The following is a 23,000-nucleotide window of genomic DNA, read 5'->3' on the forward strand; positions in this document are numbered from 1 at the left end:
TACTTTGCAGATTTCTGATCGAATTATGTCTCCAACTCGAAGTTATTTTGACTTGGAGGCCATGCCCCACCACTCTATCGAAGCCTTATTTGATCTACATGAACGTACCGATTTTTGTGCACTATGCTGAGAATTTAAAGATTGATTTTAATTGTTGTTGATACCTGAATTTTTCCGATGGTTTAAGTTGGAAAATTCAAGATTTGACATCCCGATTGTGGCAAGACTCGTTGTAGTTGAGCTTCTCCATTGAAATGGTATTCAACTATAAGTGAAAATGCTCCAACGAAGTTGTGAAATATTTTTTGAGGAAAAGCTGCTTGAATCTGTAGATGCAGATGCATCTACATACGTTCAAACCACAACAGCATCTTCAAATCATTTATACTACTCTTATTTCGTGAAATTTGAATCTAAAATTGCGAGTAACTCTGGTGTCGTTTTGTTTTGTGCATTGTTCTCATAGTGAAATACTGGCTGGGATGCATTTGTGAGAGGAACTCGCTTGGATGTAGGAAATGTCTGCGTGTTCGAGCTAATTGATAGGGATGATGTTGTGTTCAGAGTCTACATTTTCAGTAGTGCAGTTAGGTACTTGATCTACGTTGTGTGAAGTGAAACCTTAGGCTAATTATGGCATGACATGAGTTCAATGCTAAAGATCTTCATAGTCAATTAAAGAAACGTGCCCTCCAATAATGTCTCTTAAATTTCTCATTTTAATTCAAGCCAGGTACAAACGGTCTAAATGCATAGTGAACCATTTTGAGCCAGTATTTCGTGATCCTACTCCTCCGAGGCCTCTTTCTACTCCTGAATTAGCCAGAGAATTTGATTTGGAACATCCTTTCTTCAAACTGGTGATACGGCAGTCCATCATTGCCACATCTCAATTTCTATTTCGATTGCTATCTGAATCTTGCCTCAATATTGTGTTTTCCCTGGTTGATTTGGTTTCTATTGGAAACCATATGACGTGATATTTTTCTTCGAGTGATCGTGGGGCATCCCAATGGTGGAGTAACACGGAATTGGGAAAAGGAGGAGTAGGAAAAACACAAGTAAAAGATGGTAATTAGGTCAGGATTATCCATTCACTTGGATATCCTTGGCAAGCTGCTCCATCCCTATCCAATTGAAAGGATGGAGTAATGGACGGTCACTTGAATCGACTGCTAACCTAAAATGGCAATTGATGGGCAGTCATTTGTTTGAAAATGCTTTACATTGCGGGTTAAGATTGACGGCTTTAATGAGCCTCTTAAGACGGTCGATTAAAGCTCCTGAAACTCAGAAATATGGTCCTGGATGCGTTTTTTCCAATAGTGTATGCTTACATCATTGTCCTTCTTTCAGCATAGATTGGTTGTTCAAACATGTACGCATTTGCAGAGTGTTCCCGATCGATTCATCAGGCAACATATTCAAGAAAACAAGGGAACGGCAACTCTTAGGTATTCAGACAGATTGTGGCTGGTGAAGTTCTTAAGATATAAGAATGGAAAGGGAGCATTGTTCTCTGCTGGTTGGATTGCATTTGCAAGAGAAACTCATTTGTGTGTGGGAAATGTCTGCGCGTTTGAGCTCATTGATAGGGAAGATAATGTGTTCAAAGTCTCCATCTTCAGATAATGCTGTTCGCAACATCGATATAAATCCAGGACGCCTAATTATACCTCCTTCATCCAGCAATGGCGAATCGATGAAAAGGAGACTCCTTTTTTGTTCGTGTTTTCTTGCTTTTTGGTAGTAGTTTGGGTTCTATAGTTCCATATTTTGGGAAGAATCCCTCAGACTTGGCGCTTCTTTAAGGGGTTTCTGGTTACTCACCTGACCTCAAGGGTTCATATGTACGTTCTTAACCTCTTGTGTTTGACCAAAGAGTCCATGCGTTAACTTTTTGCATTCCTCGCCTTTTAACAGTATATTTATATTGTTTTATGGCAAAATGAAAAAAAAAATTGAGAAAGTTGCATGAGTAAGTGCGTGATTGTACGTGACGGATTCCTGATCAGATCATGTTTCCAATTCAAAGCAATCTCAAATTGTAGGCCACGCCATCACTCTATCGGAGGAGCCTTAGTCGATCCACATGGATGTGCCGATTATGTGCATTTAGGCCTATCCGACAAAATTGAGAAGTTGGTGCCCAAAACTTAAGAGCTTATTTTTAAGTGTTGACAATCTCAAGTGTTAAATAGAAAGAAAAAGTTTGGCAATTGCTAAACATCTATAGCTTCTCTCCAAATATTGAATCGTGGCCCTAATTGATGTGTACTCACCCTCTAGTTGAAAAGATTCTAATTATCATAAATTATATTTTTTATGAAATGAATTAAGTAGCCTCTTTTTTACGTGTTAGATAAGTCAATTTTTAGCTTAATTGAATCTTTTGAATCAAAACTAATTAGAGTTATCTGACGAGCTCAATAGCCTTAATCGCGGGAAAAAAGTTTACCAACAAAATGTCACGAAATGATCTACTTGAACCAGAACATTTCTGAACATATTCACTCATGGGTTGGAAGAGAAACAGGGGAACACTCATGACTTTATGGAGCATTACTGAAATGATCTTTTGCTCATGTCATCTATAGCTTGGAGAACAAAAGTAGGCCCCGAAGAATGCCTTGTCCTGTCGACTCAGGGTCACGTTTTCCTTCATTTCTAGCCGGAGGAAGTCCTTCAATCAGGCCTTCTCATCGGGGGCTATAAATATGAAAATTTTTCGTGTGTCGATTTACTTGAAAATAAACATGTGATATTCATATTTATAATTTACCAATTTCCAAAAATCGATTGGAGAATTTCCGGTTCGTGGAAATGGAGTAACAATAACTATATCTTGTTAAGATATAAATTCATGTGCCTCTTTCATATGTAATGATGTTTGGACTTTTTTGTTTGTCGAACAGAAATTCGTGCCTTTTTAGTTTTTAGGACATAAATATTATAAAGTTGTATCAAATCATCAATGACATTATTAGTGATGGTAAGGTTCTTTTATAAGATAATTGTCTCAGGAACACAAAGGCAAGTTCGCACGAACCGCCGCCTCCACCGCCTCCTCCTCCTCCGCCTCCAGTGACCCCTGTGACACTACCGTACATGGCTTGCGGCCGCCGTCGCCGGAGAGAAGATGGAGGTGTCGACCCAGATGTCGCGACTGGGCCTCGTCTTGAGAGTCCTCACTTCTTCAAGATCATTCTCTCCGACACCCTCGAATCTGGGAAGCTCGTAAGTTCCGCATTTTCACTGTCTGAATCATATGATGCAGCTCCGGTGTCGCGAGAGTTTCAGTCATGTTTTAGAGCTGTCGCCCTCGTGCTGTGTATATTCAATCTGGAGATCTTTCTATGCGTTTAGCTTTGAATAAACCTTTTGATTCTTGGGAAAAGAAAGAAACAACGAGAACCCTGAAGAAAAAAAGTGTTTAGCTTGAATTATTCTAGATAAAAATCAGTTCTTTTACCTGGGATTGAGGATTGGTTGGCTAAGGATAGTGTGGACAAAGGTGTTGGGTCTCTCTAGCTTTACTCTCGTCAAATGAAGCAACTATAACTAATACTCGATCCTTACTTGTCCGGTGACACACCCTGCTTGTGTGCAAACCGATCTTTCATCGCCATGTTGCAGAATTTAAAATTTTCTCATTGCTCTTCCTTTTTTCCCTGTTCTTTCGATCTAATTTTGATGAATTCGAGTCCTGGACCTAAAACTTTTGGGTTTTTCTTAATAGGGAATTCCGAAAAAATTCTTAGGAAGATATGGGATGGATCTCTCAAGCTTGGTGCTACTCAAGGTTCCAGGCAGTTCGACCTGGACTATAGGAGTAGAAAAGGGTAACAATGGCACGATTTGGTTGTGGAAAGGGTGGCGAGAATTTATGCAGCATTACTCCGTTGGTCACGGTCACCTCGTAGTTTTCAAATATAAAGGGAGCTCTGCTTTTCTCGTGATAATATTCGATAAGAGTGCTTCAGAGATCAATTATTCATTGAGCAGCATATCAAACCTCAGGAGTGGATTTATCTTGCCGAAGAGGGAGGATATCGTAGAAGTTGAAGATTCAGAGGATTTTGCTCCTCGTCAAAAAATCAGGGTCAAACCACATTCACCATGTTCTCAGCCGAGTCCAAGCTGCTCATCACAAGATCTCGAAGGTGTGACTTGTCATTTTATAAGTCAAGTTTCTTCTTACTTTGCTCTCTCCTTTGTTAGATCTTTTTCAAGTACTTGAGAACTTTTTGATAAGCTTGTTAATGTTGACTGATAGCATAATGGTTTCGGTAATGCTTATTGTGGTTAAGTAGTTACAGTTTCTAAGGTGAAGGAAGCGAATTTTTCGTTTGGTCAACTTTTCTAAATCTTGATTTCCATGACAGTATTTTAACTTCCATTCTGCACTAAATTTTTTCATGGTAAGTAAATCAAATACTGAAAACTTCAAACTGGCGTCATATAAACATTTCATTTTGTTTAAAGAACAGAAGGGATCGGATGGTCTAGATGCAGAGCTAGCCATCCTGAGCCGAATTTTGGTGGTCCTATGAGTTCGTGGCCTCTCCGTAGTTTTGAATTGGCCAGCAAATTTGACTCAGAGTATCCTTTTTTCAAGGTGGTGATCCGGCCATCTTATAATGGACATCATGTAGTGGTAAGATTGAGAGTTTAATTCACTACTATTTTGACTTTTTTCCTAAGCTGGTAGGATTTCTGTAGGAAACTACATAGCGTTTTCCTTGGATCTGTTCATTCCTATTTGTTTAAAAAGGCAAACATTGTCTACCCGTCATGCCAATTCTAAGAGCAGAGACTTTGACATCTTGACTTTTGTCCTGTTAAGACTGTTGATGAGAGTTACTAAAACTACTGTGTCAATCTACATTTTGCTTGCTTTCGTGAATAAGGGAATGCTTCCCCAGTCTTTCTTTATGAATCACCGGTTGTTCAAAATTGTGTGTGGGCAGAATGTTCCTCGTGGGTTCATAACGCAGCACATTCAGGAAATCAAGGAAATCGTGACTCTCAGGCATTCAAATAGAACATGGCCTGTGAAGCTTAGGAGCTATCCAAGTGGGTTGATGCAGTTCTCTTCTGGTTGGATTGCATTTGTGAGAGGAACTGGCTTGCGTGCAGGAAATGTCTGTGTGTTCGAGCTAATCGATAGAGATGATATTGTGTTCAGAGTCGACATTTTCAGCAGTGCAGGTAGAATCTTGATTTACGTTATTTGAAGTGAAACTTTAGGCTGGTCATGGCATGACATGACTTCTATGCTAAAGATCTTCATAGTCAATCAAAGAAACATTCACACCAATAATGTCTCTTAAAGTTCTCATTTTAATTCCAGGCAGGAACAAACAGTCTAAATGCAGAATGAACCATTTGGAGCCAGTGTTTTGTGATCCCACTACTTCGAGGCCTCTCACTACTCCTGAATTAGCCAGCAAATTTGATTCGGAGCATCCCTTCTTCAAACTGGTGATACGTCAGTGTCATTTTAGAAAATTGGTACAATCTTGAGCCTAATCCATCAATGCCATATCTCAAGTTCGATTATGATCTCTACCTAATCTTGCCTCAATATTGTGTTTTCCTTGGTTGATTTGGTTTGTATTGGGAACCATATGACATGCTATATTTCTTGGAGTGATTGTGGGGCATCCCAATGGTGGAGTAACGCGTAATCAGGAAATAAAGAAGAAAAAATAGTAGCAAAAACTGTAATTAGGTTGGGACTATCCATTCACTTGGATATCCTTGACAAGCTGCTCCATCACTATCTGAGTGAAAGGATGGACGGTCACTTGAATTGAGTACTAACCTAAAATGGCAATTAATGGCAGTAATTTGTTTGAAAATGCTTTACAATGCGGGTTGAGATCGATGGCTTTCACGAGCCTCTTAAGACTGTTGGCTAAAGCTGGCCTTGTATGCTTTCTTTCCAAGAGCGCATGCTTACATTTTTGTCCTTCTCTCAGCATACATTGGTTGTTCAAATGTCTACTCATGTGCAGCATGTTCCCGGTCAATTCGCCGAGCAACATATTAAAAAAAACGAGAGAAAGGGAACTCTTAGGTATTCAGACAGATCGTGGCTGGTGAATCTCTCAAGATATACGAAGGAAACCCGAGTGTTCTTTTCTGCTGGTTGGCCTGCATTTGCAAGAGAAACTCATATGCGTGTAGGAAATGCCTGCGTGTTTGAGCTCATTGATAGGGATGATGTTGTGTTCAAAGTCTCCATCTTCAGTAGTGGTGGTAAGGATCAGATTCACATTGATTGAGGTGTTCATCGGACGTGTTAGTCTAGACTGGTCGAGGCGTCGATATGAATTCAAGATCCTAATTATGCCTTTTTTATTCAGCTGTGGCGAATCGATGCAAAGGAGACTCTTTTCTGTTCATGTTTTCTTGTTTCTTGGTGCTAGTTCTAGTTCTATATTTCCATTTTGGCAAGAATCCCTCAGATTTGGCCCTTCTTTAAGGTTTCTGGTTGCTCAACTGTCCTAAAGGGTTTAATATGTATTTTCTTAACGTCGTAGCATTTTGTGTTTAACCAAACCTTTTGCAAGAAAGTGAAAATACAAAGACAGCAGTCCATGCGTTTACTTTTATGGCTAAATGAAAAATATTCGTGAGAAAGTTGTATGGCTAAGTGCTTGATTGTACTTTGCAGATTTCTGATCGAATTATGTCTCCAACTCGAAGTTATTTTGACTTGGAGGCCATGCCCCACCACTCTATCGAAGCCTTATTTGATCTACATGAATGTACCGATTTTTGTGCACTATGCTGAGAATTTAAGGATTGATTTTAATTGTTGTTGATACCTGAATTTTTCCGATGGTTAAAGTTGGAAAATTCAAGATTTGACATCCCGATTGTGGCGAGACTCATTGTAGTTGAGCTTCTCCATTGAAATGCTATTCAACTATACGTGAAAATGCTCCAACGAAGTTGTGAAATATTTTTTGAGGAAAAGCTGCTTGAATCTGTAGACGCAGATGCATCTACACACGTTCAAACCACAACAGCATCTTCAAATCATTTATACTAGTTTTATTTCGTGAAATTTGAATCTAAAACTGCGAGTAACTCTGGTGTCGTTTTGTTTTGTGCATTATTCTCATAGTGAAATACTGGCTGGGATGCATTTGTGAGAGGAACTCGCTTGCATGTAGGAAATGTCTGCGTGTTCGAGCTAATTGATAGGGATGATGTTGTGTTCAGAGTCTACATTTTCAGTAGTGCAGTTAGGTACTTGATCTACGTTGTGTGAAGTGAAACCTTAGGCTAATTATGGCATGACATGAGTTCTATGCTAAATATCTTCATAGTCAATTAAAGAAACGTTCCCTCCAATAATGTCTCTTAAATTTCTCATTTTAACTCCAGGCAGGTACAAACGGTCTAAATGCAGAGTGAACCATCTTGAGCCGGTATCTTGTGATCCTACTCCTCCGAGGCCTCTTGCTACTCCTGAATTAGCCAGAGAATTTGATTCGGAGCATCCTTTCTTCAAACTGGTGATACGGCAGGGTCATTTGAAAAAACTGGTACAATCTTTGAGCCTAATCCATCATTGCCACATCTCAATTTCGATTACGATTGCTATCTGAATCTTGCCTCAATATTGTGTTTTCCCTGGTTGATTTGGTTTCTATTGGAAACCATATGACATGATATTTTTCTTCAAGTGATCGTGTCACATCCCAATGGTGGAGTAACACGGAATTAGGAAAAAGAGGAGTAGGAAAAACAAAAGTAAAAGATGGTAATTAGGTCAGGATTATCCATTTACTTGGATATCCTTGACAAGCTGCTCCATCCCTATCCAAGTGAAAGGATGGACAGTCACTTGAATCGACTACGACCTAAAATGGCAATTAATGGGCAGTCATTTGTTTGAAAATGCATTACATTGTGGGTTAAGATCGACGGCTTTAATGAGCCTCTTAAGACGGTCGATTAAAGCTCCTGAAACTCGCAAATATGGCCATGGGTGCTTTTTTTCCATAAGTGTATGCTTACATCATTGTCCTTTCAGCATAGATTGGTTGTTCAAAAATGTATGCATTTGCAGAGTGTTCCCGATCGATTCATCAGGCAACATATTCAAGAAAACAAGGGAACGGCAACTCTAAGGTATTCAGACAGATCGTGGCCGGTGGAGTTCTTAAGATATAAGAATAGAAAGCTAGCGTCGTTCTCCGCTGGTTGGACTGCATTTGCAAGAGAAACTCATTTGTGTGTTGGAAATGCCTGCGCATTTGAGCTCATTGATAGGGAAGATAATGTGTTCAAAGTCTCCATCTTCAGATAATGCTGTTCGCAGCATTGATATAAATCCAGGACGCCTAATTGTACCTCCTACATCCAGCAATGGTGAATTGATGAAAAGGAGACTCCTTTTGTGTTCATGTTTTCTTGTTTTTTGGTAGTAGTTTGGGTTCTATAGTTCCATATTTTGGGAAGAATCCCTCAGACTTGGCGCTTCTTTAAGGTTTCTGGTTGCTCAACTGACCTCAAGGGTTCATATGTACTTTCTTAACCTCGTGTTTGACCATAGAGTCCATGCGTTAACCTTTTGCATTCCTCGCCTTTTAACAGTATATTTATATTGTTTTATGGCGAAATGAAAGAAATTGAGTAAGTTGCATGGGTAAATGTGTGATTGTACGTGTCGGATTCCTGATCGGATCATGTTTCCAATTCAAAGTAATATCAAATTGTAGGCCACGCCACCACTCTATGGGAGGAGCCTTATTCGATCCATATAGATGCGCCGATTATGTGCATTTAGGCCTATCCGACAAAATTAAGATCTTATTTTGATGTGTTAACAATCTCAAGTGTCAAAATAGAAAAAAAAAGTTTGGCTAGAACTTATATTTTAGTGTTAACAATCTCTAAGTGTTAAAATAGAAAAAAAAAGTTTGGCAATCGCTAAATATCTATAGTTTCTCTCCAAACGTGGAATCGCGACCATAATTGATAGGTACTAACCATATAGTTGAAAATATTCTAATTACCATCAATTATTTTTTCCACGGAATGAATTAAGCAGCCTCCTTTTTACGTATTAGATAAGTCCATTTCTAGCTTAATTGAATCTTTTAAGTCAAAACTAATCAGAGTTATCTGACGAGCTTAATAGCATTAATCGCGGGAAAAAACAAGTTCAATAACAAATTGCCATGAAATGATCGGGCAAAAAACGTCGTGTACAGAGTCTCCATTTTCGGTAGTGTCACACGTTGGGCTGTTTACGGTGCCGAGAGGAACTCGAGAAACTTGATTAGCCAACACTAGTTCATGCCTCCTTTCATCTATGGTGTGATTAATCAATGAAGAGCTCACTTTTGACTCGCTCGCATAAATCTTACTTTTTTTTCCTGGGAATTGCAATCAGAGAATGTAAATCTACTGGAACCAGAACGTTGCTGAACATGTTTTCCTGATGGGTCAGAAGAAAAACAAGGGAAGAATTGGTTGTGGAAGAGGGTGCTATGACTTTATGGAGCAGTACCGAAATGACCTTTTGCTCATGTCATCCATTGTTTGAAGAACAAAAGTAGGCCCCAAAGAATGCCTTGTCCGTCGTCATGAGGTCATGTATTTTAGAGGTGAGCGGTTTTAGGTTCCGTATAAGTTCCATCTGGAATTTGAAACCTACCCGTTGGAACAGGTTTCTCATTACTCTAATCTTGTCACAGATTTCGGGATCTACCCATATTTTACATGTATTATTAATTGAATGATTGCAGTGAATCATCAATTTAATGACCATCACTTGTTGCTACAATCTACTGACTATAACTTATATTTAGGCACACGAAGAATATAAAACATTAACAAAGTAAAAGTCTCAGTTATAAAATGGAAGCTTAGACTAGTGACTCCAAATTATACACTCATTATCGGACGCCATAGAATACTGTAGGATCACGTGAAGACATAGACTAAGAAAAATAGAAAAACTTGTTCTAGGTTCTATCGAAATAGGTTTTCCAAATTTTGAAACCTAGAACTTATCCTGCATACTTTGGAACCTAGAATCTGAACCTAGAACCGGACAGGTTCCCACCGGTCCGGTTATCTAGTTCTAGGTTCTACTTTTGAACTATACTCACCTCTAATGTTTTCTTTCATTTCTAGTTGGAGGAAGTTCTTCAACCACGCCTTCTGATTGGAGAGGTACAAATATGGAAATCACTCGCATGTCAATTTACTTGAAAATAAATGTTCATGGTATTCACGTTTATAACCTACCAATTTTCAAAAACCGGTCAGAGAATCTCCTGTTCATGGAAATAGAGTAATGGAGGCTATATCTGGTTAAAATATAACTTTATATGCGTCTTTGATGTGTATATATGTTTGGACTTTTTTGTTTGTAGTATAGAAATTTGTGCCTTTTTGGGACAATAATATTATGTTCAATGCCACCTAAAACCCCAAACTGGTACTTCTGTGACAAATTTAACCAAAACTAATTTTTCGATCACCAAAACTCGAAATTGGTACACTTGTGACAAATTTACCCTAAGTTATTTTTCGTTAAATTTTACCACCAAATTGTTGAGTTAGATGGCACGTGACAGATAACGGGCGTACCGGTTTGGAGTTTTACCCTCCGTTTATCACAGGTGTATTAATTTGTGATTTTTCGTGATATTAATTCAATTTAACGAAAACTAACAGAGAGTAAATTTGTCATAAATGTATCGGTTTGAGATTTTTGGTGATAAAAAAAATTAGTTTGAGGCATATTTGTTACAAGTGTACAAATTTGAGGTTTTTGGTGATCAAAAAATTAATTTAGGATAAATTTATTATAGCCGTATTATTTTGAGATTTTTCGTGATATTAATTTTAAATATTATAAAGTTTTATCAAATTATAACATCATTAGTCAGGGTAAGGTTCATTTAAAAAAAAAAAATTGCCTCAGGAGCAAAGGCCAATCGCCCGAACCGCCGCCTCCACCTCCTCCGCCTCCAGTGATCCCTGTGACACTGCCGTACATGGCTTGCGGTCGCCGTCGCCGGAGAGAAGATGGAGGTGTCGACCCAGATATGGCGACTGGGCCTCGCCTTGAGAGTCCTCACTTCTTCAAGATCATTCTCTCCGACACCCTCGAATCTGGGAAGCTCGTAAGTTCCGCATTTTCACTGTCTAAATCATATGATGCAGCTCCGGTGTCGCGAGAGTTTCTGTCTGTTTTAGAGCTGTCGCCCTCGTGCTGTGTACATTCAATCTGGAAAACTTTCTATGCGTTTGGCTTTGTATTAACATTTTGATTCTTGGGAAAAGAAAGAAACAACGAAAACCCTGAAGAAAAAAGTGTTTGTTTTTAATGATTCTAGATAAAAATCAGTTCTTTTACTTGGGATTGAGGTTTGGTTGGCTAAGGATAGTGTGGACAAAGGTGTTAGGTCTCTCTAGCTTTACTCTCGTCAAATGAAGCAACCATAACTAAAACTCGAACCTTACTTGCCCGGTGACACCCTGCTTGTGTGCAAACCGATCTTTCATCGCCATGTTGCAGAATTTAAAATTTCCTCATTGCTCTTCCTTTTTTCCCTGTTCTTTCGATCTAATTTTGATGAATTCGAGTCTTGGACCTAAAACTTTTGGGTTTTTCTTAATAGGGAATTCCGAAAAAATTCTTAGGAAGATATGGAATGGATCTCTCAAGCTTGGTGCTACTCAAGGTTCCGGGCAGTTCGACCTGGACTATAGGAGTAGAAAAGGGTAACAATGGCACGGTTTGGTTGTGGAAAGGGTGGCGAGAATTTATGCAGCATTACTCCATTGGTCACGGTCACCTCGTAGTTTTCAAATATGAAGGGAACTCCGCTTTTCGCGTGATAGTATTCGATAAGAGTGCTTCGGAGATCGATTATTCGTCGAGCAGCATATCGAACCTCAGGAGTGGATTTATCTCACCAAAGAGGCAGGATATCATAGAAGTTGAAGATTCGGAGGATTTTGCTTCTCGTCAAAAAATGAGGGTCGAACCACATTCACCGTGTTCTCAGCCGAGTCCAAGCTGCTCATCACAAGATCTCGAAGGTGCGACTCGTCATTTTATGAGTCATGTTTCTTCTTACAGCGCTCTCCTTTGTTAGTTCTTTTTCAAGTACTTGAGAACTTTTTGATAAGCTTGTTTATGTTGACTGATAACAGAATGATTTCAATCATTCTTATTGTGGTTAAGTAGTTACAACTTCTAAGGTGAAGAGAAGCAAATTTTTCATTTGGTCAACTTATCTAAATCTTGATTTCCATGACGGTAATTTCTTCCATTCTGCACTAAATATGTTCATGGTAAGTAAATCAACTAATGAAAAGTTCAAATTGGCATAATCTAAATATTTCATTTTTTTTAAAGAACAGACGGGGTCGGACAGTCTAGAAGCAGAGCTAGCCATTCTAAGCCGGTTTTTGGTGGTTCTTTGAGTCCATGGCCTCTCTCTAGTTTTGAATTGGCTAGCGAATTTGACTCAGAGTATCCTTTTTTCAAGGTGGTGATGCGGCCATCTTATATTAAGAATAAAGTGGTAAGATCGAGAGCTTAAATCATTAATATTCTGGCTTTTTTCTTAAGCTGATTGGATTTCTGTAGGAAGCTACATAGCATATTCCTTGGATATGTTCATCGCTATTTGTTTAAAAGGGCAAAGATTCTCGACCCCTCATGCTAGCTCTTTTTTTTCTATTTTTTTTCTTCTATCTCATGCTAGTTCTATGAGCAGACACTTTGACATTTTGACTTTTGTCCTGCTAAGTCTGTTGATTAGAGTTATTGAAACTACCGTATCAATTTACATTTTGCTTGCTGGGTTCTTTCTTTACCAAGCGTGGGTTGTTCAAACATGTGCATGGGCAGTACGTTCCTCGTAGGTTCATCATGCAGCACATTCTAGAAATCAAGGAATTCGCAACTCTCAGGCATTCAGACAGATCGTGGCCAGTGAAGCTTAGGAGCTATCCACATTCAGTCTATGGGGCGATTTTTTCTCTTCTGGTTGGGATGCATTTGTGAGAGGAACTCGCTTGAATGTAGGAAATGTCTGCGTGTTCGAGCTAATTGATAGGGATGATGTTGTGTTCAGAGTCTACATTTTCAGTAGTGCAGGTAGGTACTTGATCTACGTTGTGTGAAGTGAAACCTTAGGCTAGTTATGGCATGACATGAGTTCTATGCTAAAGATTTATATAGTCAATTAAAGAAACTTTCACTCCAATAATATCTCTTCAATTTCTCATTTTAACTCCAGGCAGGTACAAACTGTCTAAATGCAGAGTGAACCATCTTGAGCCGGTATTTCGTGATCCTACTCCTCTGAGGCCTCTCGCTACTCCTGAATTAGCCAGACAATTTGATTCGGAGCATCCTTTCTTCAAACTGGTGATACGGCAGGGTCATTTGAAAAAACTGGTACAATCTTTGAGCCTAATCCATCATTGCCACATCTCAATTTCGATTACGATTGCTATCTGAATCTTGCCTCAATATTGTGTTTTCCCTGGTTGATTTGGTTTCTATTGGAAACCATATGACATGATATTTTTCTTCGAGTGATCATGTCGCATCCCAATGGTGGAGTAACACGGAGTCGGGAAAAAGAGGAGTAAGAAAAACACAAGTGAAAGATGGTAATTAGGTCGGGACTATCCATTCACTTGGATATCCTTGGCAAGCTGCTCCATCCCTATCCAATATAAAGGATGGACGGTCACTTGAATCAACTACTAACCTAAAATGGCAATTGATGGGCAGTCAGTTGTTTGAAAATGCATTACATTGTTGGTTAAGATCGACGGATTTAATGAGCCTCTTAAGACGGTCGATTAAAGCTCTTGAAACTCGCAAATATGGCCCTGGGTGCATTTTTTCCAAGAGTGTATGCTTACATCATCGTCCTTCTTTCAGCATAGATTGGTTGTTCAAACATGTACGCATTTGCAGAGTGTTCCCGATCGATTCATCAGGCAACATATTCAAGAAAACAAGGGAACGGCAACTCTTTGGTATTCAGACAGATCGTGGCCTGTGAAGCTCTTAAGATTTAAGAATAGAAAGGGAGCGTCCTTCTCTGCTGGTTGGACTGCATTTGCAAGAGAAACTCAATTGCGTGTCGGAAATGCCTGCGCGTTTGAGCTCATTGATATGGTAGATAATGTGTTCAAAGTCTCCATCTTCAGATAATGCTGTTCGCAGCATGATATAAATCTGGGATGCCAAATTATACCTCCTTCATCCAGCAACGGCGAATCGATGAAAAGGAGACTCCTTTTTTGTTCACGTTTCTTGTTTTTTGGTGGAAGTTTCGGTTCTATAGTTCCATATTTTGGGAAGAATCCCTCAGACTTGGCGTTTCTTTAAGGTTTCTGGTTGCTCAACTGACCTCAAGGGTTCATATGTACGTTCTTAACCTCTTGTGTTTGACCAAAGAGTCCATGCGTTAACTTTTTGCATTCCTCGCCTTTTAACAGTATATTTATATTGTTTTATGGCTAAATGAAAAAAAAATCGAGAAAGTTGCATGGGTAAGTGCTTGATTGTCCGTGTCTGATTCTTGATCAGATCATGTTTCCAATTCAAAGTAATCTCAAATAGTAGGCCACGCCACCACGCTATCGGAGGAGCCTTATTCGATCCACATGGATGTGCCGATTATGTACAATTACGCCTATCCGACAAAATTGAGAAGTTGGTGCCCAAAACTTAAGAGCTTATTTTTAAGTGTTAACAATCTCAAGTGTTAAATAGAAAGAAAAAGTTTGGCAATTGCTAAAGGTGCGAATGGTAACCATTCTGCTCCAGAAATCAAATTCTTGCCAGAAATTGATTTCTGGAGGAGAAATCTGTTTGATAAAACATGACTAATTCTGCTCCAGAAATCTGTTTTGATTTGTTGATATTTTTTGAACCTAAAAAAATTAAAATTTTACTCAAAGTGGGTGGCCATATGTATTATAAGCCATTCTGTAAAATTTTGAAATTTTTGATTTTTTTAAATTTTTTTGGGCACCTAAAAAAATTTAAATTTCACTCAAAGTGGGTGGCCACAGGTATTCTAAGCCATTTTGTGAAGTTTTGAATTTTTTTATTTTTTTTTATTTTTTTGGGCACCTCAAAAAATTTAAATTTTACTCAAAGTGGGTGGCTACAGATATTCTAAGCCATTCTGTGAAGTTTTGAAATTTTTTATTTTTTTTTATTTTTTTGGGCACCTAAAAAATTTAAATTTCACTCAAAGTGGTGACCGTATTTTAAGCCATTTTTAAGTTTGAAAATTTTATTATTTTATTATTTTTATTTTTTTGGCAACTCAAAAATTTAAATTTCACTCAAAATTGTGATTTTGCCATTTGTGAAGTTTTAAAATTTTTAATTTTTTTGGGCATCTCAAAAAATTTAAATTTCACTCAAAGTGGGTGGCCACATGTGTTTTAAGCTATTCTGTGAAGTTTTGAAATTTTTGATTTTTTTTTATTTTTAAAAAAAAATTCACCAAATTTCATATTTTCCCGAAATCTGACTTTTTTTTATTTTCTGGAAATTTTTATGAATTTTTCTAGAATTTTTCAATTTTTATGCATTTTCTGAAAAAAAAATTTGTGAGAAAATAGGGAGAATGCATTCGGAATCGCAAGCTACAAAAAGTAGCTTCTCTTTTTCTTGCCAAAAACTCATTCCGGAATCAAAAATGCATTCTGGAATCAAGAATGCATTTTGGAATCAAGTATTTGAACAAACGCATTTTTATTCCAGAATGTAAAAATCACTCCAGAATGCATTCCGGAAATTTTTTAACAAACGCCATTCTGTTCTGGAATGCATTCCGGAACAGAATTTTTATTCCGAAATGCATTCCATGCGCACCCTAAATATCTATAGCTTCTCTCCAAATATTGAATCGCGACCCTAATTGATACGTACTCACCCTCTAGTTGAAAAGATTCTAATTATCATAAATTATTTTTTCCATGAAATGAATTAAGCAGTCTCTTTTATACGTGTTAGATGAGTCAATTTTTAGCTTAATTGAATCTTTTAAATCAAAACTAATTAGAGTTATCTAATGAGCTTAATAACCTTAATCGCGGGAAAAAAGTTCCTAACAAAATGTCACGAAATGACCTACTCGAACCAGAACATTTCTGAACATCTTCACTTATGGGTTAGAAGAGAAACAGGGGAACACTTAAGACTTTATGGAGCATTACTGAAATGATCTTTTGCTCATGTCATCTATAGCTTGGATAACAAAAGTAGGCCCCGAAGAGTGCCTTGTCCTGTCGTCTCAAGGTCACGTTTTCCTTCATTTCTAGCCGGAGGAAGTCCGTCAATCACGCCTTCTGATCAAGGGTTACAAATATGAAAATTTTTCGTATGTCAATTTACTTGAAAATAAACGCGTGATATTCATGTTTATAACTTACCAATTTCCAAAAATCGACTAGAGAATTTCCGGTTCGTGAAAATAAAGTAACGATAACTGTATCTTGTTAAAATATAAATTCATGTGCCTCTTTCATATGTACTGATGTTTGGACTTTTTTGTTTGTAGAACAGAAATTTGTGCCTTTTTAGGACATAAATATTATAAAGTTGTATCAAATTATCAATGGCATTATTAGTGATGGTAAGGTTCTTTTATAAGATAATTGTCTCAAGAGCACAAAGCCAAATCGCACGAACCGCCGCCTCCACCGCCTCCTCCTCCGCCTCCAGTGACCCCTGTGACACTACCGTACATGGCTTGCGGTCGCCGTCGCCGGAGAGAAGATGGAGGTGTCGACCCAGATATGGCGACTGGGCCTCGTCTTGAGAGTCCTCACTTCTTCAAGATCATTCTCTCCGACACCCTCGAATCTGGGAAGCTCGTAAGTTCCGCATTTTCACTGTCTGAATCATATGATGCAGCTCCGGTGTCACGAGAGTTTCAGTCATGTTTTAGAGCTGTCGCCCTAGTGCTGTGTATATTCAATCTGGAGATCTTTCTATGCGTTTAGCTTTGAATAAACCTTTTGATTCTTGCGAAAAGAAAGAAACAACGAGAACTCTGAAGAAAAAAGTGTTTAGCTTGAACTATTCTAAATAAAAATCAGTTCTTTTACTTGGGATTGAGGATTGGCTAAGGATAGTGTGGACAAAGGTGTTGGGTCTCTCTAGCTTTACTCTCGTCAAATGAAGCAACTATAACTAGAACTCGAACCTTACTTGCCCGGTGACGCCGTGCTTGTGTGCAAACCGATCTTTCATCGCCATGTTGCAGAATTTAAAATTTTCTCATTGCTCTTCCTTTTTTCCCTGTTCTTTCGATCTAATTTTGATGAATTCGAGTCTTGGACCTAAAACTTTTGGATTTTTCTTAATAGGGAATTCCGAAAAAATTCTTAGGAAGATATGGGATGGATCTCTCAAGCTTGGTGCTACTCAAGGTTCCAGGCAGTTCGACCTGGACTATAGGAGTAGCAAAGAGTAACAATGGCACGGTTTGGTTGTGGAAAGGGTGGCGAGAATTTATGCAGCATTACTCCATTGGTCACGGTCACCTCGTAGTTTTCAAATATAAAGGGAACTCTGCTTTTCGCGTAATAATATTCGATAAGAGTGCTTCGGAGATCAATTATTCGTTGAGCAGCATATCAAACCTCAGGAGTGGATTTATATCGCCGAAGAGGGAGGATATTGTAGAAGTTGAAGATTCAGAGGATTTTGCTCCTTGTCAAAAAATGAGGGTCAAACCACATTCACCATGTTCTCAGCCGAGTCCAAGCTGCTCATCACAAGATCTCGAAGGTGTGACTTGTCATTTTATAAAGTTTCTTCTTACTTCGCTCTCTCCTTTGTTAGATCTTCTTCAAGTACTTGAGAACTTTTTGATAAGCTTGTTAATGTTGACTGCTTTTCTAAATCTTGATTTCCATGACAGTATTTTAACTTCCATTCTGCGCTAAATTTTTTCATGGTAAGTAAATCAAATAATGAAAACTTCAAACTGGCGTCATATAAAATTTCATTTTGTTTAAAGAACAGAAGGGATCGGACGGTCTAGATGCAGAGCTAGCCATCCTGAGCCGAATTTTGGTGGTCCTATGAGTTCGTGGCCTCTCCGTAGTTTTGAATTGGCCAGCGAATTTGACTCAGAGTATCCTTTTTTCAAGGTGGTGATCCGGCCATCTTATAATGGACATCATGTAGTGGTAAGATTGAGAGTTTAATTCACTACTATTTTGACTTTTTTCCTAAGCTGGTAGGATTTCTGTAGGAAACTACATAGCATTTTCCTTGGATCTGTTCATTCCTATTTGTTTAAAAAGGAAAACATCGTATACCCCTCATGCCAATTCTAAGAGCAGAGACTTTGACATCTTGACTTTTGTCCTGTTAAGACTGTTGATGGGAGTTACTAAAACTACCGTGTCAATCTACATTTTGCTTGCTTGCGTGAATAAGGGAATGCTTCCCCAGTCTTTCTTTATAAATCACCGGTTGTTCAAAATTGTGTGTGGGCAGAATGTTCCTCGTGGGTTCATCACGCAGCACATTCAGGAAATCAAGGAAATCGTGACTCTCAGGCATTCAAATAGAACATGGCCTGTGAAGCTTAGGAGCTATCCAAGTGGGTTGATGCAGTTCTCTTCTGGTTGGATTGCATTTGTGAGAGGAACTGGCTTGCATGCAGGAAATGTCTGCGTGTTCGAGCTAATCGATAGAGATGATATTGTGTTCAGAGTCTACATTTTCAGCAGCGCAGGTAGAATCTTGATTTACGTTATTTGAAGTGAAACTTTAGGCTGGTCATGGCATGACATGACTTCTATGCTATAGATCTTCATAGTTAATCAAAGAAACATTCACACCAATAATGTCTCTTAAAGTTCTCATTTTAATTCCAGGCAGGAAAAAACAGTCTAAATGCAGAATGAACCATTTGGAGCCAGTGTTTTATGATCCCACTGCTTCGAGGCCTCTCCCTACTCCTGAATTAGCCAGCAAATTTGATTCGGAGCATCCCTTCTTCAAACTGGTGATACGTCAGTGTCATTTTAAAAAATTGGTACAATCTTGAGCCTAATCCATCAATGCCATATCTCAAGTTCGATTATGATCTCTATCTAATCTTGCCTCAATATTGTGTTTTCGTTGGTTGATTTGGTTTGTATTGGGAACCATATGACATGCTGTATTTCTTGGAGTGATTGTGGGGCATCCCAATGGTGGAGTAATGCGTAATCAGGAAAAAAAGAAGAAAAAACAACAGTAAAGACTGTAATTAGGTTGGGACTATCCATTCACTCGGATATCCTTGACAAGTTGCTCCATCACTATCTGAGTGAAAGGATGGACAGTCACTTGAATTGAGTACTAACCTAAAATGGCAATTAATGGCAGTAATTTGTTTGAAAATGCTTTACAATGCGGGTTGAGATCGATGGCTTTCACGAGCCTCTTAAGACTGTTGAGTAAAGCTGGCCTTGTATGCTTTCTTTCCAAGAGCGCATGCTTACATTTTTGTCCTTCTCTCGGCATACATTGGTTGTTCAAATGTCTACTCATGTGCAGCATGTTCCCGGTCAATTCGCCGAGCAACATATTCAAAAAAACAAGAGAAAGGGAACTCTTAGGTATTCAGAAAGATCGTGGCCGGTGAATCTCTCAAGATATACGCAGGGAACCCGAGTGTTCTTTTCTGCTGGTTGGCCTGCATTTGCAAGAGAAACTCATATGCGTGTAGGAAATGCCTGCGTGTTTGAGCTCATTGATAGGGATGATGTTGTGTTCAAAGTCTCCATCTTCAGTAGTGGTGGTAAGGATCAGATTCACATTGATTGAGGTGTTCATCGGACGTGTTAGTCTAGACTGTTCAAGGCATCGATATGAATTCAAGATCCTAATTATGCCTCCTTTATTCAGCTGTGGCGAATCGATGCAAAGGAGTCTCTTTTCTGTTCATGTTTTCTTGTTTCTTGGTGCTAGTTCTAGTTCTATATTTCCATTTTGGCAAGAATCCCTCAGATTTGGCCCTTCTTTAAGGTTTCTGGTTGCTCAACTGTCCTAAAGGGTTTAATATGTATTTTCTTGACGTCGTAGCATTTTGTGTTTAACCAAACCTTTTGCAAGAAAGTGAAAATACAAAGAAAGCAGTCCATGCGTTTACTTTTATGGCTAAATGAAAAATATTCGTGAGAAAGTTGTATGGCTAAGTGCTTGATTGTACTTTGCAGATTTCTGATCGAATTATGTCTCCAACTGGAAGTTATTTTGACTTGGAGGCCATGCCCCGCCACTCTATCGAAGCCTTATTTGATCTACATGAATGTGCCGATTTTTGAGCACTATGCTGAGAATTTAAGAATTGATTTTAATTGTTGTTGATACCTGAATTTTTCCAATGGTTAAAGTTGGAAAATTCAAGATTTGACATCCCGATTGTGGCTAGACTCGTTGTAGTTGAGCTTCTCCATTGAAATGCTATTAAACTATATGTGAAAATGCTCCAACGAAGTTGTGAAATATTTTTTGAGGAAAAGCTGCTGGAATCTGTAGACGCAGATGCATCTACACACGTTCAAACCACAACAGCATCTTCAAATCATTTATACTACTTTTATTTCGTGAAATTTGAATCTAAAACTGCGAGTAACTCTGGTGTCGTTTTGTTTTGTGCATTGTTCTCATAGTGAAATACTGGCTGGGATGCATTTGTGAGAGGAACTCGCTTGCATGTAGGAAATGTCTGCGTGTTCGAGCTAATTGATAGGGATGATGTTGTGTTCAGAGTCTACATTTTCAGTAGTGCAGTTAGGTACTTGATCTACGTTGTGTGAAGTGAAACCTTAGGCTAATTATGGCATGACATGAGTTCTATGCTAAAGATCTTCACAGTCAATTAAAGAAACGTTCCCTCCAATAATGTCTCTTAAATTTCTCATTTTAACTCCAGGCAGGTACAAACGGTCTAAATGCAGAGTGAACAATCTTGAGCCGGTATTTCATGATCCTGCTCCTCCGAGGCCTCTTGCTACTCCTGAATTAGCCAGAGAATTTGATTCGGAGCATCCTTTCTTCAAACTGGTGATACGGCAGGGTCATTTGAAAAAACTGGTACAATCTTTGAGCCTAATCCATCATTGCCCAATCTCAATTTCGATTACGATTGCTATCTGAATCTTGCCTCAATATTGTGTTTTCCCTGGTTGATTTGGTTTCTATTGGAAACCGTATGACATGATATTTTTCTTCGAGTGATCATGTCGCATCCCAATGGTGGAGTAACACGGAGTCGGGAAAAAGAGGAGTAGGAAAAACACAAGTGAAAGATGGTAATTAGGTCGGGATTATCCATTCACTTGGATATCCTTGGCAAGCTGCTCCATCCCTATCCAATATAAAGGATGGACGGTCACTTGAATCGACTACTAACCTAAAATGGCAATTGATGGGCAGTCATTTGTTTGAAAATGCATTACATTGTTGGTTAAGATCGACTGCTTTAATGAGCCTCTTAAGACGGTCGATTAAAGCTTCTGAAACTCGCAAATATGGCCCTGGGTGCGTTTTTTCCAAGAGTGTATGCTTACATCATTGTCCTTCTTTCAGCATAGATTGGTTGTTCAAACATGTACGCATTTGCAGGGTGTTCCCGATCGATTCATCAGGCAACATATTCAAGAAAACAAGGGAACGGCAACTCTTAGGTATTCAGACAGATCGTGGCCGGTGAAGCTCTTAACATGTAAGAATAAAAAGGGAGCGTTGTTCTCTGCTGGTTGGACTGCATTTGCAAGAGAAACTCATTTGCGTGTCGGAAATGCCTGCACGTTTGAGCTCATTGATTGGGAAGATAATGTGTTCAAAGTCTCCATCTTCAGATAATGCTGTTCGCAGCATCGATATAAATCCGGGATGCCAAATTATACCTCCTTCATGCAGCAATGGCAGATCGATGAAAAGTCGACTCTTTTTTGTTCATGTTTTCTTGTTTTTTGGTGGTAGTTTCGGTTCTGTAGTTCCATAATTTGGGAAGAATCCCTCAGACTTGGCGCTTCTTTAAGGTTTCTGGTTGCTCAACTGACCTCAAGGGTTCATATGTACTTCCTTAACATCTTGTGTTAGACCGAAGGGTCCATGCGTTAACTTTTTGCATTCCTTGCCTTTTAACAGTATATTTGTATTGCTCTATGGCTAAATGAAAAAAAAAAATTTGAGAAAGTTGCACAGGTAAGTGCTTGATTGTACGTGTCGGGTTCTTGATCAGATCCTGTTTCCAATTCAAAGTAATCTCAAATTGTTGGCCACGCCACCACTCTATCGGAGGAGGAGCCTTATTCGATCCACATGGATGCCCCAATCGTGTGCATTTAGGCCTATCCGACAAAATTGAGAAATTGGTGTTGAGAATTTAAGATCTTAGTTTTGAGTGTTTACAATCCCAAGTGTAAAAATAGATAAAAAAGTTTGGCAATCGCTAAATATCTATAGTTTCTTTCCAAACATAGAATCGCGACCATAATTGATAGGTACTAACCATATAGTTGAATAGATTCTAATTATCATCGATTATTTTTTCTATGGAATGAATTAAGCAGCCTCTTTTTAACGTATTAGACAAGTCAATGTCTAGCTTAATTGAATCTTTTAGGTCGAAACTAATCCGAGTTATCTAACGAGCTTAATAGCATTAATCGCGGGAAAAAAAAATTAGTAACCAAATGTCACGAAATGATCTACTTGAACCAGAACATTTCTGAACATATTCACTTGTGGGTTAGAAGAAAAACAGGGGAACATTACTGAAACGATCTTTTGCTCATGCCATCTATATAGCTTGGAGAACAAAAGTAGGCCCCGAAGAATGCCTTGTCCGTCGTCTCGGGGTCACGTTTTCCTTCATTTCTAGCTGGAGGAAGTCCTTCAACCACGCCTTCACAAACATGGAAATCATTCGCGTTTATGACTTATCAATTTC

At 38.7% G+C, this 23,000-nt stretch overlaps 3 protein-coding genes and 1 pseudogene across 5 annotated transcripts; all 4 read left to right on the forward strand.

The window, feature by feature from the left end:
• Positions 1–469: 469 nt before the first annotated feature.
• LOC130135056 (B3 domain-containing transcription factor VRN1-like) lies at positions 470–1,795 on the forward strand (the record flags this gene model as incomplete). The annotated part of the gene is made up of 3 exons (XM_056303298.1): positions 470–591; positions 734–871; positions 1,362–1,795. Coding segments are annotated over 3 exons (531 nt in total), but the record flags the coding sequence as incomplete, so codon positions are not given.
• Positions 1,796–3,047: 1,252 nt separating this feature from the next.
• LOC130135042 (B3 domain-containing transcription factor VRN1-like) lies at positions 3,048–8,545 on the forward strand. Its single transcript, XM_056303275.1, has 8 exons — positions 3,048–3,237; positions 3,740–4,163; positions 4,491–4,657; positions 4,971–5,211; positions 5,354–5,514; positions 6,021–6,264; positions 7,402–7,562; positions 8,090–8,545. The coding sequence occupies exons 1-8, from the start codon at positions 3,109–3,111 to the stop codon at positions 8,327–8,329; spliced, it is 1,767 nt and encodes a 588-aa protein (XP_056159250.1). The 5' UTR covers positions 3,048–3,108; the 3' UTR covers positions 8,330–8,545.
• Positions 8,546–10,942: 2,397 nt separating this feature from the next.
• On the forward strand, positions 10,943–14,337 carry LOC115669343 (B3 domain-containing transcription factor VRN1-like; annotated as a pseudogene).
• Positions 14,338–16,655: 2,318 nt separating this feature from the next.
• LOC130135043 (B3 domain-containing transcription factor VRN1-like) lies at positions 16,656–22,175 on the forward strand. Of its 3 annotated transcripts, none has more exons than XM_056303277.1 (8): positions 16,657–16,908; positions 17,404–17,827; positions 18,065–18,231; positions 18,545–18,785; positions 18,928–19,058; positions 19,595–19,838; positions 20,976–21,136; positions 21,668–22,175. In XM_056303277.1, exons 1-8 carry the CDS (start codon positions 16,780–16,782, stop codon positions 21,905–21,907), a joined length of 1,737 nt encoding a protein of 578 aa, XP_056159252.1. In that variant the 5' UTR covers positions 16,657–16,779; the 3' UTR covers positions 21,908–22,175. The 3 variants fall into 3 exon arrangements, with proteins under 3 accessions (XP_056159253.1, XP_056159252.1, XP_056159251.1); XM_056303276.1 differs by having other exon boundaries at positions 16,660–16,908; positions 18,928–19,088; XM_056303278.1 differs by lacking the exons at positions 20,976–21,136; positions 21,668–22,175 and adding an exon at positions 20,257–20,368 and having other exon boundaries at positions 16,656–16,908; positions 18,928–19,088.
• Positions 22,176–23,000: the final 825 nt, after the last annotated feature.

This window comes from Syzygium oleosum, unplaced genomic scaffold (assembly GCF_021117445.2).
Source record: "Syzygium oleosum isolate NSW1041296 unplaced genomic scaffold, Sole_v2.1 Sole_v2.27, whole genome shotgun sequence".
Lineage (NCBI taxonomy): Eukaryota > Viridiplantae > Streptophyta > Magnoliopsida > Myrtales > Myrtaceae > Syzygium > Syzygium oleosum.